Source organism: Galeopterus variegatus, unplaced genomic scaffold (genome assembly GCF_000696425.1).
Source record: "Galeopterus variegatus unplaced genomic scaffold, G_variegatus-3.0.2 Scaffold231, whole genome shotgun sequence".
In the NCBI taxonomy this organism is placed as follows: domain Eukaryota; kingdom Metazoa; phylum Chordata; class Mammalia; order Dermoptera; family Cynocephalidae; genus Galeopterus; species Galeopterus variegatus.
The window spans coordinates 181,122-201,179 of record NW_007726342.1 but is presented as its reverse complement, the minus strand read 5'-3'; the positions used below and the strand labels follow the sequence as shown (position 1 = coordinate 201,179).

General features: G+C 37.1%; 1 protein-coding gene across 1 annotated transcript in view; it reads right to left on the bottom strand.

The window, feature by feature from the left end:
* Positions 1-20,058, bottom strand: part of SYNE2 (spectrin repeat containing, nuclear envelope 2) — a 269,055-nt gene that overhangs the window by 155,430 nt on the left and 93,567 nt on the right. Inside the window, exons 39-47 of the mRNA XM_008566257.1 lie at positions 19,342-19,461; positions 18,955-19,246; positions 17,625-17,776; positions 15,992-16,301; positions 14,656-14,820; positions 12,167-12,508; positions 5,518-5,673; positions 4,555-4,820; positions 793-2,893 (exon numbers count right to left, since the gene is read on the bottom strand). Coding sequence (XP_008564479.1) covers positions 793-2,893; positions 4,555-4,820; positions 5,518-5,673; positions 12,167-12,508; positions 14,656-14,820; positions 15,992-16,301; positions 17,625-17,776; positions 18,955-19,246; positions 19,342-19,461 — 3,904 coding nt within the window. The remainder of the gene's footprint in view (positions 1-792; positions 2,894-4,554; positions 4,821-5,517; positions 5,674-12,166; positions 12,509-14,655; positions 14,821-15,991; positions 16,302-17,624; positions 17,777-18,954; positions 19,247-19,341; positions 19,462-20,058) is intronic.

Sequence of the window (20,058 nt, the reverse complement as noted above, 5' to 3'; positions counted from 1 at the left end):
ATGGAGGCCTTTATAGAAAGCGCAGTGCAAATTCTAATGATGCCCAAGATCTCTACCCTACTATCAGAAGGAAAGTGAGGAGTATGTTGGAGTCGTTCTCCAACGATCACAGCTACTCAACTCTGCTGTGGTAGTAGAAAGCAGCCAGTTGATACATAAACAAATTGGGGTGGCTGCATCTCAATAAAACTTTATAACATCAGGTACTATGAGCAGGATTTCGCCTTAATTTGATGACTCCTGCTCTTTTATCAGACAGATTTCCATTTGAGTCCTGGTTCTGTTACTGTTTTAAGACCCCAACAAAAATCCTCATGTTTCTGAACTTCAATTTCCTTATTTTTAAATGGGGCTAATCATTAGCACGCACCTCACAGGGTTGCTGTGAAGATTAACTATGAAGGGTTCACACAGTGCCTAGCACACAGTAAGTTCTAAATAAATGCTAGTTGTTTGGTGTTCTTTCCCCTTACACCACACTTCTTCCATTATCCCTTCCTACTATCCCTTAAAAAGACAAAAAACAGAAAACTTTGTTCTTAGCTCAATAGGGGCTATGAGGGAAATAGAAATAAAGGTATCAGATTTGACCTTTTCCAAACTATAAGGCACCACATTTAGGTGTAAAATGAATCAGAATTATAAATTGGTTCACTGCAATTTTCTAGAATGGCTATCCTCCTGTACAGAATTTTCCTGTAAATCTGTAACTTCTTTAGAAGTGCAGAGTAAAATGTAAAATCATGAAATAAACATAGACGAACTAACTTCCTAATGAAAAAGAAAACTTACTGTACGCAAATCAATGCTTGTGTTAAGCTGCATTTGAAGATCTTCAATGTCACGTAATTTTGTCTCCAAATCACTAGTTTCAGAAGAGTTTTTTTCTCTCTGCTTCTGAATGACAGTCACAGCTTTAATACTATACACTTCCGCCTGAACTTGTTCTTGAAGGGCCTCACAATTATGCTTGTCATTTTGAATATGTGTCATGTCCAAATTTATAAGTAAAGGTTGCTGTAACTGAGATTTTATCTGATCTAAAACATGTAAGGAATTTTCTAGTTTATCTTCAAAATTCTTTTCACCCATTTCTTTTGGTTGAAATTCCAGTACCATGTTATGAAGAATCTTGTGTAACTTATCATTTTCTTCTGCATTTAGCTTTATTTGTAGTATTTCTTTCTCTTTGAATGAGTCATCAAAGGCCTTATTTTCCCTCAGTTTCTTTATTATCTCACCATATAAGCACTTGACTTTCTCAATTCTCTGATTCAAAATGTGAACACTGAGCAGACTGCTTTCTGATGCAGTAAAAGGAACTGTAAGCACTGCTTCAGCCCTTTTCTTAATCTGCACTTCCATAGCTCTCATTTTACTTAGTGATGCTTGATATTTGCCATATTCTGCCACAAATGTGTCCAACTGCTTAATTTTTTCTTTGAGTTCCTTCTCTTTTTCTAATACTTGGGTTTGTAATTGGTCAAGTTGTGAACAATCCCAGTTTAGTCCCATATAGTCAAACACTTCTTTAAGTTTCAATACTTGTGAGATGCTACACTGAATACCAGTGAGTTTGTCTTTAAGATTACAGAACTCCTCTTTAACATCTTGATTTATTTCTTGATTAAGCAGTAGTTCATCATGCTTTATATTGTCAACCTCCTTCTGAAGCACAGATGTTTTTTCATGGAATTCTCTATAGAGATTCACTTTGTGTTCTACTTTATTACATTTATTCTGAATTAGTCTTTGTGTTCTGTTGGCTCTAGTCTTAAGATTTTTCAACTGATCATCCAGAAATAATCTTTCAAACACATTTAGTTCCTGATAGGTATTTGTTAGTTCCTGAAGATGTGTTGAGATTATACTTTCAATTTCTTGCAATTCCTCCTGAAATGCCTTCAAAGTGACATGACAATGCTTTAGTTCAGCTTCTGTGGAGGTTGTTTCTATCTTGGGAATTATCAGTGTTTCATGTCCTTGAAGTGTAAGTTGAATCTTCCCTATTGTTGCAAAAAATTTGCTCCTTTCTTCCAATTTAAATTCTAATTGCTGAGATCTTTGCGTTGATTTTAATACTAGCATTTGGTATTGATTCTGTAAGTCTGCTAGGAGGTTATTTAAATCATCGCTCTCATATGCTGTAAGGCTAGGACTGTTATCTTTGACCTCTTCAACCAGTGATTCCATAGCCTGCTGTTTACCTAGAATGCTATCATGTGTCACCTTGCATTTTCTGATTTGTGAAAGGATGTCATCTGGAAGAAGGGAAATGGGCAGAATCAGTTTTCCCAACAGATTCTTGACCCATAAAATAGTCTTGTTCATCTTATTCCTGATGTCACACTTCTTAATCCGATCTTCCACCTCTAGGTTTAACGGCTCCAATTCTTCTAATTGATTCTTCAAATTATTTATTGCATCCTCCAAAATCTTCCCTTCTTTTTCTCCCCAAATCCTCTTCATTTGAAACTCAACTTGCCCCTTTAAAACAGAAAATCCATGCTTGATAGCCTGGAGTTCAGTGGCCAAGATAACCAGGCTTTGGTTCCCCTCCTGTTCTTCTGGAGAGTTCAGCCTTAACTGTAGACATCGCTGCTGTTCCTGCAGAGAAATCTCAATGTCTTGGATCTTATTCATGAGAGATGTAAATTCACCATATTCCACTACTTGCTGAGAATATTTCTTTTGAACCAGTTGTTCCACCCATTCCCAACTATGCTCAAGTTGCTTAATCTGGCTTTCCAACAGCTTCTTATCCATGTCAGTCAGAAGGCTTGATAAATTCTCCCATTCAGTCTTCAGCCTGCTTAAAGAACTTTTCTCTTTTTCTATTGAAGCAAGGAATTTTTTAATTTTGTCCAGATAGGTTGCACTGTCCATCAGTCCCCTAGAAAAGTAAAAAAATTGAGCTGGTTAATATTTAATATTTATTATACATTAACATGTGGTTAGATGTCATTAAAAGAAATTAATTCTGCTTTGAATTCATGGAAGAGATTAGGGTGTCTATAAAAGTATTCTATCCTTAAAATAAAAATCAGAATCTCCTTTATTGCAGCTTCCAATTAGTATAGAAATCACACCTATAAAATGAGTATCATAAAAACAACAAACCACAGGATAGGAGTGAAGAGAACAATGTATGTAAAAATACTTTGTAAACTGTAAAGTACCTGTACAAAGGTTAGTCCAGGCTGAGTTAAGTTACCATAATATCCAATCCCTTTGTTACCATCTTTTTAACAACAATGATATAGATACTGAATAAGAAGTTGTAACCATCAAGCTAATCTTTTGAATATAAAATTGTTTCCTCAAGGGGTATTATCGAAAGTAAACCAATTTAGATATAAGTATGAAATAAACCTCTTTATTTTAATTTTTATTTATTTATTTTTGGCGGCTGGCTGGTACAGCAATAAGACTTTTTAATAAATAGAAAATATTTAGGTATCAAGACCATATCTATCACCATCTGCCATCATTTTCAAAGTTAAAAAGAGTGCATATATTTTTTAAAAAACCATCACAATGCATATATAGTCAATATGTACCTGAAACTATGTATACCAATAATGCAGATACTAAATCATTATATACCTGTTTCTCTCCCCTCCAGTTTAGAATAAATACCTTGACAAAAAAGAATACTGAATTCCACAGAACTTAAATCTATTTTGCAGATACAAGTATTTATAGTGTGAACTGTTTAATAAATTAATTTGTAAAACCTACTCAATAAATAATTTTTTTTGCATGAAACCAAGAGTTTCCTGAAATGGCTTCTGCTATGGTATGAATGTTTGTGTCCTCCCTAAATTCATATTTTGAAACCTGATTACTAATGTAATGGTATTAGAAGGTAAGGCCTTTAGAAGGTGATCAGGTCATGTGGGTGAAGCCCCTACAAATGGGATTAGTGCCCTTATAGAAAAGAGGGCTGCCCCCTTTCCCATGTGAGGACACTAGGACAGCTAGGAGGTGCTGTCTATGAACTGGAGAGAGCCCTCACCAGACACCAAATTTGCCAGCACCTTGATCTCAGACTTCCCAGCCCTCAAAATTGTGAGAAATAGCTCAGTCCCATCCACCACCTACCACAACCAGGCCAGAGAGACACAGCCAGGGAGCGGAAGCCCCCACCCACCCACTCCCCTGCCCCTGAAGATGATGGCAGGCCATCGGACTTGGCCATGCCTCCCCCAACCAGCCAGCAAAGGAGCCAGCCCTGGGCCAGAGCCACCCTCCATTCTCCCCACTCTACAACATGCAACATCATCTTAGCATGTACTTATTAAATTAAAAAAAAAAAAAAGCTGTGAGAAATAAATTTCTGTTGTTCATAAGCCACCCAGTCTACAGTATTTTGTTATAGCAGCCCAAGCCCAAATAGATTAAGACAATTGCATATGCAACTAATTTCCATACTGTAGTTTTAAAATCGTAATATCCTTTCACAATATAAACTCTTAAAACCCTGGGCCTGTCCAAGGTAGTAGAGGCTGTGCATGAATAAAAAGAATGCAAGTCCTAAATTCTTACACTTACACTTTTAGACTTTCCTTTTCTGTCAGTAAAGCTTTCACTGAGGATTCAATTGTAGTGAGGTGTTCCTGAAAATCTTTAAGGAGACAATACTGGCTTTCTTTGTTTTTCTTCAAAGTAATAAGTGCCTGAAGCATACTGTCCAAGTGGTGCACTGAATATCTTGTATTGTAGAAAACCAAGGCACTCGTTTCTGTTTTGTTGAAACATTCGTTTTGTTCCAGTGGTTCAATGGCTGCTTTCATGGTTTCCAACCGGGTATATAATTCCTAAAAATAAGTCACGCAAATCAGTAAATATACACTCACTCACTCATGGATTCATTTCTTATCTTTCCTCCTTCTTTCAGATAACACATTCTATCCCAAGATGACGTTTTAAATATTTGATTTGCACACAGATAAGCTAAGGTCCTGACATTTAAAAGTTTTTCATTAGAATCACATTAAAATCTAGACTAACTTCACCATTGACCCAGCATTTAATATCAATTAGATCACTCTATTGTCTTAAAGGTTCTACAACGTCTAAGGTAAGATCCATCTTATTTTTATTATTTACATACATAGATATGTAAACATAGCTGTGAAAACAAAGAAGGTGGACCCCCATAACATTGATCATTAGGAAAAATATAAGGAATTTGTCAGAATCAGAAGAATACACATGACCAAGAAAAGGAATGATGACAAATCAGAATCTCCAAATTTTCTTACTGAATTAAGTTTTTAGGAACTTTGTGAAAGAGAAAGACTAGTGTACATTAATCTCGTCCACTTTTTAAATGGAAAGATTTATACAATTTACTGATTTGTACATAATTATACAGTTACCAAACTGATCATCAGGCAAAGGTTAACTAAGACTTTTCACTCTGTGCAAGCAAGTTTTTGGTAATTAAAATATATTGTGCTGCACTGGATAAAAGATGCAATCATGTTGTCAGTGTTCTTCATGTTTCCATACCTCTATCTCTTTTAATTGTTCATTTCTTAACATAACGTCTAATTCTAAAGGTTGGTTTTGCAGCTCATTGACTTTCTGCTCATCTTCAGTGTTTTTCATGCTTTCTTGAGCATCCAGAGAAAGTTGTTTTGACAAAACCATTTCCACAGCTGAATTCTGAAAACATAAAAAGATTAACTGCTGAATAGTCTACTTTCCAAATAAATAATTTTTACTTTTTTTGATGAAAACATTCCAGTTTCTTCTATTTACTTGGATTAAAGATTTTTTTAAAGTATATTTGGGCACTACCAGAGATAATTTTTCCATACAATTATTAATGCCTATACTGGTATTTCAAAAAAATAAAATGAAACTTTTTTGACAAGGTAGTACAGGATCTAGCACTGCTGAATTATATACTGAGGCATAATCTGTAGTTTTAAAGAAAGAAAACAGATATGGAAAAAAGCAAAAGTTCTGGGCCGGCCCGGTGGCGCACTGCTACAGTGCGCTGCTTGGAAGCACGGTGACGCTCCCGCCGAGGGTTCGGATCCCACATACAGACCGGTTCCTGCTCACTGGCTGAGCGAGGTGTGGGAGCAACACCGAGGGGTGCAATCCCGTTGCCGGTCCCGGTTCGGTACGGGTGCGACACTGAGGGTTGCGATCCGTTGCCGGACATGAAAAAAGAGACAAAAAGGAAAAAAGCAAAAGTTCTAACATTTATACTAACTTTCATTATGATGTAGAGGGCAAGGCAAATAAATAATAGACATTCATTGTTACCTGCCAGTAATTCAAAATATGTGCACAGATGAATGAAACACCAAGAATTCATGATAGTAAGAATAAATCATGCCTTAAACCCATCAATAGTAAGAATTCAAATCTGGGTACGGCAGAACAAGTTATATACAAGATAATTTGATTTTTTCTGAAAGATGTAAGAACTTGAGGTTCTCAGTAGGACATATAGGGACATCTACATTCACTTTATTCTTTCAACAAATACCTGTTGAGCACTTAAATGTAGCAGGTGGCATGCCAGTAATTTTTAAAGATTTTCATTATTTTACTCAGGTTAATTAGTTTTTATTTTCAGATTACTTTATAAATGAAAAACCATTTGATTTTGCCATATATGAGGGATCTTCAAAAAATTCATGAAGAGATTCATATTATACTTTTATTCTATTTTTCCATGAACTTTTTGAAGTACCCTCATACTACATGTCAGTAGAATCTTTGAGGTATCAAATCTGTGAATAAAATGTGTCCACATCTCCAAACGAGGTGGAAATTGTTGTCTTAAAAATACTCCCTAGGGCCGGCCCGGTGGCGCACTGCTACAGTGCGCCGCTTGGGAAGTGCAGCGGCGCTCCCACCGAGGGTTCGGATCCCACATACAGACCGGCCGCTCACTGGCTGAGCGAGGTGCAGGGGCAACACCGAGGGTTGCGATCCCGTTGCCGGTCCCGGTCCAGTACAGGCGCGACACTGAGGGTTGCGATCCATTGCCAGTCACACAAAAAGGGGAAAAAAAAAAAAAATACTCCCTAGACAGTAATATAAGATGGTAACAATAGGGGAAACAATGCAGGGGTATTAGGGAACTTTCTGTACCATTCTTGCAATTTTCTGTAAATGTAAAAGTATTCTAAAATTAAAAGTTTATTTAAATAAATGCTGTCTGAAGCTTCATCAATTCTAACTGGTAAGAAAATTCAGTTGTCCAGGATTACTGGTTTTGAAGTAATTAATTGGCACTGGGCACAAGTCACTTCTTCAAAAAGGTTGTGAATGATTGAAATGATTTTGCAAATTTCCTCCAGTTCCAAAATTTTATTTAGGTGAACTATGGTGACAATCTACATCAAGGGCAGCATCTCAGGTGGGAATGATCCAGGAAGGCTAAGAGGAAAGGAGAGAGGTGCCACACCACGGGCTTCATCAGCCAGTGGGTGCTTTTAACCTGTTAGACACAGTCACAGGTATAGACACCCACCTCCTTTCCACCTGACAGTTACTGTTTCTTAGCATACTCCCACAAATCGACCCAGGACACAAGAGAGTCTGAACCAAGAGCCGAGATACTAGACCTTAGGAAAGTTTTCTCTATTATTAATCATCTGTTAAGAATTCAGAGCCCTTAGTTTCTCATATCTGATGAAAGAGTGCTTGAGGACTACTGTAACACAGGAAAACACTAGCAACGTTTGTAACAGCCTCCTTTAGTGATCAGAAAAAGGATACTTACAAATCTGAAATTACCCCAAAACACCAGTCAATAACCAACCCCAAAAGCCATGTTGATACCTCGGCAGAAAAGTCAACAGAATGCCTCAAATGAACATTTCAAGTTTAAAAGGTAACATTCCTCTGCTCGTACCAGAGAGGTCAGAACACAGACTCAACGACCTGATTGGCCCCTGGAAAGGTTCTTTCATAACCAGTCATCCTTTGCTGACCAGCCCTTGCTATGTTTTATTTTGATTTTGCAAGCTCACTTAAAATACTTTGTTTTAAAGTATAAAATATTTCAAACATACATAAAAGAACAAAATATAATACACACTCATTACCAACAAAACAGATTGTAGTGATATAATTATCCATATTAAAAAAATAATTTAGGGCCGGCCGGTGGCGCACTGGAGAGTGCGCCGCTTGGGAGTGCGGCGGCGCTCCCGCTGAGGGTTCGGATCCCATATGGAGACCGGTTCCCGCTCACTGGCTGAGCGCGGTGCAGGCACAACACCGAGGGTTGCGATCCCGTTGCCGGTCAGTAAAAAAGACAAAAAGGAAAAAAAAAAATTTAAAGCCCAACCTCCATCCCTTTCATCTCTTCCCCCACAGAACCAACCACTAGAGTCCACACGTACTTGTTTTTACCTTTAGTACATATGCCAGCACTCACATAGTATCATTTTATGTTTCTAATTCTTATGGAAATTATAATCATGTGTACATCATGTTATAACTTGATTTTTTCCACTCAGCAGTATGTTTAGAGGTTTATCCATGTTAACAGATATAAATCTAGTGCAGTCATTTTAGCTTTGTATACTGTTCAGCTGAATGAACAAACATGACTTAAATACCTGTTAGACTAATATGAACATTATTTCCAACTTCTATTATAGACATTGCTGAGATACACACCCTTGTATAGTTCTTCTTGCCCATGTGGGTGAGTTTCTTCAGATCTGAACTGAAATTAGTAGTCATAGAACAAACCCCTTTTGATTCTCAATAGACAGTTATTGATTTCTTCACCAAACTGAATTTCAGTTTATATTCCCACCAGCACAGTAAAAGAGTTTATATTTTCCCAAATCCTCATATTTGGTAATAGCAGACTTTAATTTCTGCCAATATAATGGGTGTGAAACTTATATTATTATTGCTTTAATGGTATTTCCCTGATAGTAAGACAGAGCTACTCTTCATATATGTTCATTGGCCATGTGAGTCTTGCCTTCTGATGACTGCTTTTCCATTACATATCCATTGTACATTTGTTATTGGGTTGTTAGTGATTTTTAGCATTTTCATATTCTAGATACTAATCTTCCAATACTGATATAGACTGCAATTTTCTTCCAGTCCATTGTCTTTAAACTTTGTGTATGATGTCTTTTGTTGAACAAGAGTTTAATATTTTTTTTCTTTTTAAATTTTTTTTATTTTTTATTTTTTAAGAGCTTAATGTTTTAATGCAGTCAAATTTATCAATCTTTTCCTGTTTGGGCTTGTGCTTTTAGGTTAGGGCCTGTTTAAGAATTTAAGATCTCAGGGCCGGCCCCGTGGCACACTCAGGAGAGTGTGGCACTGGGAGCGCAGCGACACTCCCGCTGCGGGTTCGGATCCTACATAGGAATGGCCGGTGCGATCACTGGCTGAGCGCGGTGTGGGTGACACCACACCAAGGGTTGCAATCCCCTTACCGGTCACGACAAAGACAAAAAAAAAAAAAAAAGAATTTAAGATCTCAGGTTGTCTTGCTACAACCTAGGAACACAAAAGTATTCTTTTATATTGTCCAGCAAAAGTTTTAAAATTTTCTCATCACATTTAAGTTTTTCTTTCATATACTTTTGTGAGAGGTTTAAGATTGGTACATTTAGTCTTTGTATGAAAATGTAAGTATTTTGCCTCATCTTAGAATGAAAATTTGGCTAGGTTGACAGCTATTTTCTCCCAGCCCTTGAAGCTGCTATTTACATTGCCTTCTGACTTTCAGTGTTGAGAAATCTGCTGTCAACGTAATTGTTTTTTATACATAATCTTTTTTCTCTGATTGCCTTTAAGACTCTTCCTTTTGGCTTTGGTGTTTTACTGCTTAACTACAATGCAGTTAGGTAATAATTTATTTTTATTTAGTTTGTTCAAGGCTCTCTGTAGTTCTTGAAACTGAGGATTCATAGATTTCCTCAATTTAGCAAAATTCCAAGCTTTGCCTTTCCTCCAATCTCTCTATTCTCTCCCCTAGAAGTCCTATCAGAAATGTGTTAGACCATCTCAGTACAGCCCCTGGGTCTCTTAAAATCTCTTTCCTATTTTGCATCTCTTTACAGATGCTGGATTTGGTGATAATTTTCTCAGTCATGTATTCTAGCTAATTCTTTCTTCAAGCTGTGTTAAATTTGCTGCTTAACCTGGCCACAGCAATCTTCATTTAATGAGTATTTTTTTGTTCACTGAAGTTCCATAGAGTTCTTTTTTCACATCTGTCCTTTTTTATTCAAAGTACTTTAGTCTTTCCTTATGATTTCAATTCCTTCTTTTATATAACTAGTCATCTTATTTTATTTTGTTCTTTGGTGGCTGGACAGTATGGGGAACCGAACCCATAACCCTGGTGGTATAAGGCTGAGCTTTAACCAATTGAGCTAACCAGCCATCCTATATCACTAGTCATTTTAAACATGTTATTGTAATATCGTTCAGACTGCTGCATTATCTCACTTTCTTCGTGTATTAATTCCTCTCATTTGTTACGATGAGTAGTCTTTCTTGTAGAAGACAATTCCTTTGTGTTATTTATTTATTCTTATTAATTCTTTATTAGATTTATTTTTTTAATACACTTGCAGGCATTCCTTAGCCCTGACTGGTAGAACTGACTCCTTTGTGTGGATTTTTGCTTGCTTCTTCCGTTATTTTATTTATTTATTTATTTTTTAAAAGATGACCGGTAAGGGGATCTTAACTCTTGACCTGGTGCTGTCAGCACCACACTCAGCCAGTGAGATAACTAGCCATCCCTATATAGGATCCGAACCCGTGCCTTGGTGTTATCAGCACTGCTCTCTCCCGAGTGAGCCACGGGCCAGCTCAGAAAAAAGTCATTTTAATGTAGTATAATAAATTATCAATAACATCATTCAAGATGAAATAAAACTTTAATAAATTTAAAAATAATTCTTATTCTTGATTTATAATTTTTATGTAGTTTTCAATATACTCTATTGGAATGTTGGGCTGGCCTGTTAGCTCAGCTGGTTACAGCTGCTCCCAAAAAAGGAGTTTTGGGGTTCACAGTCAAAATAAGGTTGAGAAGTTGGTTTAAAAGTTATTAGGCAACTAACGCCCTTTAGCAATTTCACGTGTTAGGACTGTGCCCTCTCTTACAATCTATCTCGTAGAAAGCACTTGGGTATTTTTCCTTTTTCTATTTCTTTTTAAATATTGTAAAGAAAGTTTGTTTTACTACAATCTCAAGAGTCTCTGAGCCTTTAATCATTTAAGACATACTTCCTTAGCAATATCTAGCACTGTGGGATTTATAAGAAGATTTTTCTCACAGCCAGAGATGCTCCATTGGCATTTAACCTTGTTTTACACATTTCTATCTGGCTCCTTTAATCTTTCATGCATTCCTGTTCCAGGAAGACAATAAAAGTGCACGTTCTCTTCATTTCTGTTGATTACATATTCCATAAAAAGCTGATAAGAACGCACACCTGAATGGTCTCACCGTGCCAGGGAAATTCTTTCAAATACCGTTTATTGGATAGTGCTTTGTGCCGCTTCCATTTCAATCTGTAACCTATGAGAAAGCACTTTAAGAGCCACAGGAAAATGTACCCATTTGGTTGTTTACAATGAAAACAAGAAAATATTCTTCTTTCTTCTCCCCAGAGAAATTTAGGAGCCTGAATGTTGATATTCTTGCACTAAATGATCTGACAACACTTAAAAGTATATTTACAGTATAGGGTTAACATGGAAAAAAAAAAATGAAGGAATGGAACCCATCCTTCCAACAGTCTCTGATTTCATTATAAAAATCAAACAAAAAAAATAGGGCTCTTGGGTTTTTTTTTTTCTGAGAAAATGGGTAAGGCACATTTTCTTTTCTTTTGCGTCTTCTAATTTGCCTTTGTGCTCTTGACCCAAGAAACTGTATCTGATTACATATCAGAGAGAATAATAAACCCAAATTGATGGCTGACAATTCAACAGACTGAACAGTAATATTTCACCACTGAAATCCTGGACAGTTTTCTAAGGGCTCTTTTTACAAGTGGGCTTCATAAATAGCCAGTACATTGAGGATTTAATTATGAAATCAGAATGCTTGATTTGAGACCCTCTTTTCAGAGCTAAATACCTCTTCATTCTCAGACTCAGTATCTTAGAGAGTGCAATCACAAGCACTTACCTTGTTTATTTCCCTGTCTTCCTCCAACTTTTCCACTGCAGCCGAGTCCTGAGAAGACTCCTGCACATCAGAAGTGGCCTGCTTCTCTCTGCTTGGCAGAGTAAACTTTTCTTTCTTTTCTGTTGAGCATTTTGATCTGAGAACACTGTTGAGACAGTTTTCCGTCTCCTGCTTAGCAGATTCAAGTCTGTTTTCCAAATCTTTTTGTTTATACTTGAGTGATTTTATATCATGCTTAATAATCTTCTGTCCCACTGAAGATGTATTTTGCTTGATGGATTTTGCTAAAACTAAAATCTTTTTTAATGTGCCATCTTCTAAACGGAGTCTATCCTCTAGGTCCTGTGAGAGGAGAAAAGATGGTTATACAAAGTATCTGCATTCAGTTGCCATAAGAGTCAATTGTCTTTTGTACATCACAAGAAGAGTAGTCTGCTTCACTAGTGGAAAATATAAAAAACTTATCAACTCATATCAGCGAAGAAACTTAGGCCAAATTTTAATCAATGTGGTATCCCAGATAAATTCTCAAACAGATTTTATAAAACACTAGGAAGTTCGCAACAAGTAATGCAGAAAATTTTCACAGCACAGTTCTTAGAACATAGAAGGCAGTCAATAAATATTTGCTGTTGGTGTTTTGTTTTGTTTTTGCAGCTGGCTGGTACAGGGATCCAAACCTATGACCTTGGAATTATAAGACTGAGTTCTAAACAACTGAGATAACCAGTCAGCCCTAAATATTTGTTGAATATATATTTTGTTCAAGATACAGAATTTACATACAATCAAAATACTAAATAATAAGTGCCTACTATGTGCAAAGTATTAAAATGAATAAAGGAATCATTTAGAATATACCCACGTGAATCTAATGTTCACATTTAAAATCGAGAGCAAAGTTTTGCGGGTGATAAGAAATTATCTAGTATACTATTTTAATATACCAGGAAGGTATATTAAATATTTACTAAATGCACGAATGAATGAGGCTAATTTGAAAACTCTAGACTCAAAAGGAATTTGAGGTATTATGGTAGCCGATGTTACCATTAGAATACAAGAAGCCTTAAATCTACTAGGTGAACCATATAGAATTTATTAGTCACTATCCTAATGACTACAGAGTAAGTAAGCATGCATTCATTCATTCATTCGTTCATTCAACTAACAGCCAAGTACTAGGATAAGTTTTAACATTACATAAATGAGTAAAATACAGTCCCTTTAAGTTTCTACAATCTAGTGGGACAGACACAGAAACAACCAAACAATTGTAACAGAATGTGAAAAAATCTATGCTAACAAATACACACAGGTCATTGAAGCATTTTATGCTGGAAGAAAGGGTTCCATTTTAGAAAGATCCAGAGCAGCCATGGGAAATATGCACTGGAGTGGTAACACTGCAGGCAGGGAGCCTGGAAGTCTGTCTAGTGCAGGAATCTATGTGATGAGGGTGTGTTCTCAAGCAGCAAAAAGTGGGTTGATGGGAGAGAGACAAATGGTAAAGATATTCCAGAGGGGAACAAGACAGTACTTGGTATCTGACTAGCCTGGGAAGTCCAGGAAAGGATATCCAGGTTCCTGATTTGGAAGCCTGAAGAGATGATGGAAATATTCACCGAGCCAGAGAATAGAGGAGAAAAAGCAGCTCACTGGTTGGGAGCCAGGGGATGAATACGATGAGCTATTTTTTTGACACACTGAACTGCAAACAATTGTGAGGCAGCCCCGTCTCAATGCCAGTCTATTCTGGAGATGTCCTGCTTGATCCCCAGGTCCATAAGTGAAAGAGATGAGAAATTCCCAAGCTCATGCCAGTAGTGCTGTGCCCTGAGACCGACCCCATGAATTCTCCAGTCAAGGAACTGTGAAAGAGGTAGCCACGAAAATGCTTACTTTGTTTTTTCCAGAGGACCCCTCTCCGACCTGCTTATGTTGGCTGTGCAAACAGTGACCTTCCTAGGAATGTGTTTCGAGGATGTAGGTAAAGGGCTGCAGACCTCACTGTATAAGGCTAGATGTGGGGGACTCAGGGTGATAATCATAAAAGCCCTACATTTGAGAAGAGCTCTAATTTAGCCCATCAGAATGAAAATTAATAAGGTAAAAAGTATACAACTTCTATCCACCCATGGTGAAGAGTGCTTAATTGAAATATTTTCCCCTAGGTCTTGTGCCAGGGGAATCCTCCGACCACTCAGTATTCTCTGGAATGACTACGGTGTCTCTAAAGCAAAGATATCCAGGAGCTGCAGACAGGTCATGGGTAGAACTGTCTCTGAGGGCCTACTGAGGCAGGGTACTGTTCAATGGATTAAGCCAGTAAAGAAGAACATTCCCATTATTTATGATCGGTCAGAGCTTTAATTATCTAAGAGTTATCTGAATAGCACTTGAATTTCTGATGGAAGGTACTGATAAGTAAAGTTGTAATTAATGCTGATTTGTTTAAATGTCTACCCTGTCTGGACATTGTTTAATACCTGCAGTTTCTGCAATTTTTCCTCAGCTGCTCTTTGATCCACAGACTTATCAGAAAGACTGGCAAATTCCTTGGAGATATTATCCAATGTGGTATGCAGGTCTGTAACGCAAACCTGGTATGAGTGGTGTTCTTGAACATGACCTTCCAATTTTTGCACAGAATCCTAAAAATAAAACCATTGAAAATTTACTAATTATTTCTCTCTGATTTTTTTCACTCAGAAAATAATTACATGATTCATAAATATTCATTTCACAAGGTTTCATCATGAAACAAGGATATGGCTATACATTATCTAGAGTTCTTAAGATTTTACTGTTTGAGATATTCCACCACACATCCCAAATCTCTACATCCCCTGAAAAATGACTCACTGAAAACAGGTTTATTTTTCCCATGCTTCTACACCTTCATTTCTTTCCTGAAGACAATTTATTTGTCAAGAGATTTAGGAAATGAAATAGCTGCAAATTATATTGTTAAATCACAAACATCCATAATAAGACAGCTCCCTTAATTATTCTTGGCACTAAAATCAAGTACCCACATGTGGAAATGAAACTGTCTGAGATCAAACTAACCCCAAATTCCTTTCCTAAGAATCAAACTCCAAACGTGTGTGTTAAGAAAAAGTAATCCTAACTCAAGAGCAAAACCACCTTCAGTTTCTCTCACTAGGACAAGAAAATAACATGATCACACCTAATCAGAGAAGCAGCAACTATTAAACTAAACAATTTACAGGCAAACTGTAACCCCTCCCTGGCTCCTATAAGCAGGATTTCTTACCCAGGTAATCCTTACTTTGAATCTGGCTTTCAGTGTGCAAAGAATTATAAACTGTTCTATTAAGAGAATGTACTCCCTTGTGAAAAGCTGACATTTTACCCCTTAACTCTTCTACTGCAGATCACATGGAAAGCTCCAAGGGAGGGGTGCTGATGATATGGTGGATACAGGATAACTGACATAAACTATTGCAACAGATAGATGAAGGATGATAATAACTTTGTGGATAATAACTTTGATACTGTCACCTATATAAAGATGCCTAAAAAATCTAAACCCATCCTATCCGCAAAGGGGGGAACATCAATGAGAGGAACTAATACCACCATCAAAGAATACACAATGGATCCCTCTAGCAAAAGTGACTGGCCTGATTGATTCCTCCATGCTTGAGAGTTAATATTTTCATCTACAAATGATAAATTAAATGTTGAAAGTTTTTGGTTTACCAAAAGAAAAACAACAAAAAATAGTTCCAGATACAAATCTTCCATAAGCATGCATAATTATAACAATCACTTGAAATTTTATTTTGACCACTTCACCTGTAGTTGGTGGAGAAGACTTTCATGTAGATGCTTTATTTCCAACCAAGGCTCTTCACTGAAGTTAGGATTTTTAGTGCATTCCAAGAGGTAATTTCCTTGAGATTTTAACTCTTTTAGCAAGGATGTCAAATCTTGTGCTTTCTGGAGGAATTTCTTATAAATTTTTAACTGAGCATTTTTCTCCTGCAAGCCGTGTTGCAGAGCAAAGCCTGCTTCTTGTTTCTTCTTTAGTTCTGTGAGCATTAATTTCAGATCTTCCTTACTTTGCAAATACTTCTCTCCTTCTAGTAGAAGCATTTCTTGATGGCTAAATTTTTCAAAATATTTTATAAATGAAATGGCATTTAGCAAAACGGAGTGGCATTTTGCATATTATAAAGCAACATACATTATAATAAACAGCATTAAAATAACATTAATATACATAATTCCCAGAAATTCTTTTAGCATTATAACATTCTAAATAGCACTTTAGCTCAGAAATCAAGACAGAAGGGGCCGGCCCGGTGGCGCACTGGGTAAGTGCGCCGCTTGGGAAGCGCAGTGGCGCTCCTGCCCGAGGGTTCGGATCCCACATACAGACCGGTTCCCGCTCACTGGCTGAGCGAGGTGCGGGAGCAACACCGAGGGTTGCAATCCCGTTGCCGGTCCCTGGTCCGGTACGGGGGCGACACTGAGGGTTGCGATCCGTTGCCAGACACGGAAAAAGACTCCTGCCCGAGGGTTCGGATCCCACATACAGACCGGTTCCCGCTCACTGGCTGAGCGAGGTGCGGGAGCAACACCGAGGGTTGCAATCCCGTTGCCGGTCCCTGGTCCGGTACGGGGGCGACACTGAGGGTTGCGATCCGTTGCCAGACACGGAAAAAGACAAAAAAAAAAGAAATCAAGATAGAAATCATTTTAGTGTTACTAAAAAATAAATGGCTTTTGTTATATAATTTGACCAGAGAATACTTAATAATCTGAATTTCAAACTAGTGTTAAAAGTTTTTATTATATTTAAATATAATTATATTATATTTTACTTTTATGAAAAAATAAAATTCTTTTTCATAGAAGTAAAATCATTATTCACTATACTAACCAACTAACTAGTTTATGGAACTTAAAGTTAGTTTTATCTGATTGTCTCCTTAGAAAAACATAAAATTCATGTTACCAAGTATTAAATATATCATTTAAAGAGTGATATGAATTATGAATTTTCACCAGAATTATATCTATTTGATTCAGCCATTTATTGATGTTCACACATTGAGAATCTCTTAGAATAAATATTTAAAAGCATTAATTATTTTACAGTAAAACCATGCAGGTGCTAAGGTTGTTTGGGGGAAGGAAGCTTGCTACAGAAGCTAGGTATGGAAGGTGGAATGATAGACAATGTTAATTTGTTACTAAGAACTCCAGAGGGTGATGCCCCCTCTACACCAAACACTGCCACAGAGGTATGACAGAGTTGTGTCATATCTGATCTGGAGAACTATTCCTCTTGCAGATGCCCCTGACATTAGTGACTTTCTCTTCAGTAGATACTGTATCCAGTCCCAGGAGGCAGACAAAACATACTTGTTATGGCTTCATGGGGCAATGGAAAATGCTGCAAGTGGGGAAGGCACGTCCTTACCTTAGATATGTGTTGGCTAAATAGAGAGTGTTGTCCCACTGGCTCTGGATATCAGTCACGGTCTTGCGAACCAACAAGGCCTCACTGCTCGCAGCCTGTTTCATGATGGTCTGTATTTTGGCGTCTCCTTCAGGCTTTAGTAAAATGATTTCCTGAATTAAATTAAAAAGACCTTATAACTTCATTCACATTACTTAAGGATATTACATATGATAACTATTTATTTATAAGCTTTATATTGAGTTCTAACTACAGAGTATATTTCAAAATAACTCTTTCATTTTTATACATGCCCAAAAGACAAAAATATCCTCCTTTACGTTAGACAGAGTTGGTTCTCAATGAACATTACATTCCTGCTCTCTTGCTTCTCAGCTGCCTTCTTTTTATCATATACCAATAAAATCCTGGTAAATCCTCCTTCCTATCCACTCCATTATTTATAGAAGAAAAGTTACGATAACAACCTGAACGAGACATTTCTATACACCCAAGAACAGACTTAGGGCTTCCCACAGGAAAATGCAGGTCCCTCCTGCATGGAGGCCAACTCCTGCTCTCCTCCATGTCACAGTTAATCCCCATTCCCTGTCTTCTCTTTCCCTCCTTTGCTTTGACAATTAAGTTCTTCCCTTCTTGGAAATACTACTCAACATTCATCTTCTCTGGGAAAACTTCTGGATATAATCCCAAATGATTCTGATTATTTGCTAAGTCTCACCAACCCTTATAGCTCACTATTCTCGACCATTTCTTCCTCTAACAATGCTTCACTTAATGTGATTTCAATTATCTTAGAGTTCCTTTAAGCACACGTGCTTCTGTCTCCCGTATTTTTAACAAGCAATGTTTACTGACTCCCCCTTAGATAGAAAGAGAGCTTGAGGGAGCTTGAAACTTCCTTGCCCTCTAGGAACCATGCATATCCATTCTGAAGAATTCCTCTCCACCCTTGCCCTTGACATTGCTGATGCCTCTGCTGTACTGACATACGTGCTTTTTACATCCTGGCAGACTCCCACCTGCTGCAGCTCTGATCTGTCTTCTCTACTTCTATTTTTCTGCACTCAGTGAAGATGGAAAGTAACTGGGCATTGCCCTCTCAAAGAGAGGATATGCTTTCTCTCTTTCAGACGCATTTAAATCATTTTAGATCCATCACAAACCTTCTCTTTTGCAAACTCAGCGATCTGAATTCCTTCAACCATTCCACAGCAATCCAATTTTCCACTAAGAAACAAATCTTTGCAGTTTTCCTCTAAATCTTTTCAAAATTAGAGTTCACTCTGACCTCTGAAATTTAGTTTTACCTTTAGTTATAGAGTTATACCTTTATTTTCTGGATCCTTTCCTCAAGTGGCATTTTGCCTTCAGATGAATTCAAAACCATAAGGGACTCTTTTATCTCTTTTATCCAGTGAATTACATTATGTGCAAGATCTTTAAAGCTCTGGTCCTCAGCAGGTGGTAACTTATCCACTTTCTCAATTTCACATAATTGTTTCAACAAAGTCTGGTATCTATCGATCAAACATGTTGATTCCATTATAATTTCTTCTTCTTCAGTAAGCCCATATTCCTTCAAACAGTTATTCAACTGGGCCATAGATTCAAATTGTTCCCTGTAAATTTCAAATATCATCGAAAGTTTATAGGAGTCACTACACCATAAAGAAACCATATTCCCAGGTTATATATTACACAAGATCAGCTATACCTCTTCCTAGCTAAAGCTTGGCAAAATAGCTTGGTTTTCTCCCCTGATTCTTCCATTTCTTTCCATTTCTCTTCTTGATTAGTCAACCATTTACTCAGGTTTCTGTGGTCATCCTGGAGTCTAAAAGAACATTCCACATGTTAGAACATAAAATAAGTAAAAAGTGTTTAATACAAAAGAGAAGGATGGCACAAACCTTGTGAGTCAACCAGGATTTTATAACATGTGTTTGTTATTTTTTAACCAAAACTTAACTTGTAACATCAAAATTTGAATAATAATTGCCTGTAGTATAGTGAGATTCTATGTTATTAAAGCAACGAGCCATACAAATATATCATAAAGAACAGGAAACAAACAGAAAACATTTTTGGACTATACTCTGAACCTTTGCTTTATATGATAACTTGAAGAATTCTCTGAACTTTTACATTCCAAGTCTAGATTTTAACTTGCAATCAAGCATCACATAATGACGCGATGGTCAACAACAGACTGCATATACAACAGTGGTCTTGTAAGACTATAATGAAGCTGAAAAATTCCTATCACCTAGTGATGTTACAGCCATAGCAACATCATAGTGCAACACATTGCTCATGTAGGAGCAAAGGACTATACCATATAGCCTAGGTATACAGTAGGCTATACCGTCTAGGTGTGTGTAAGTACACTATAAGATGTTCACACGATGAAATCACCTAAGGACATATGTCT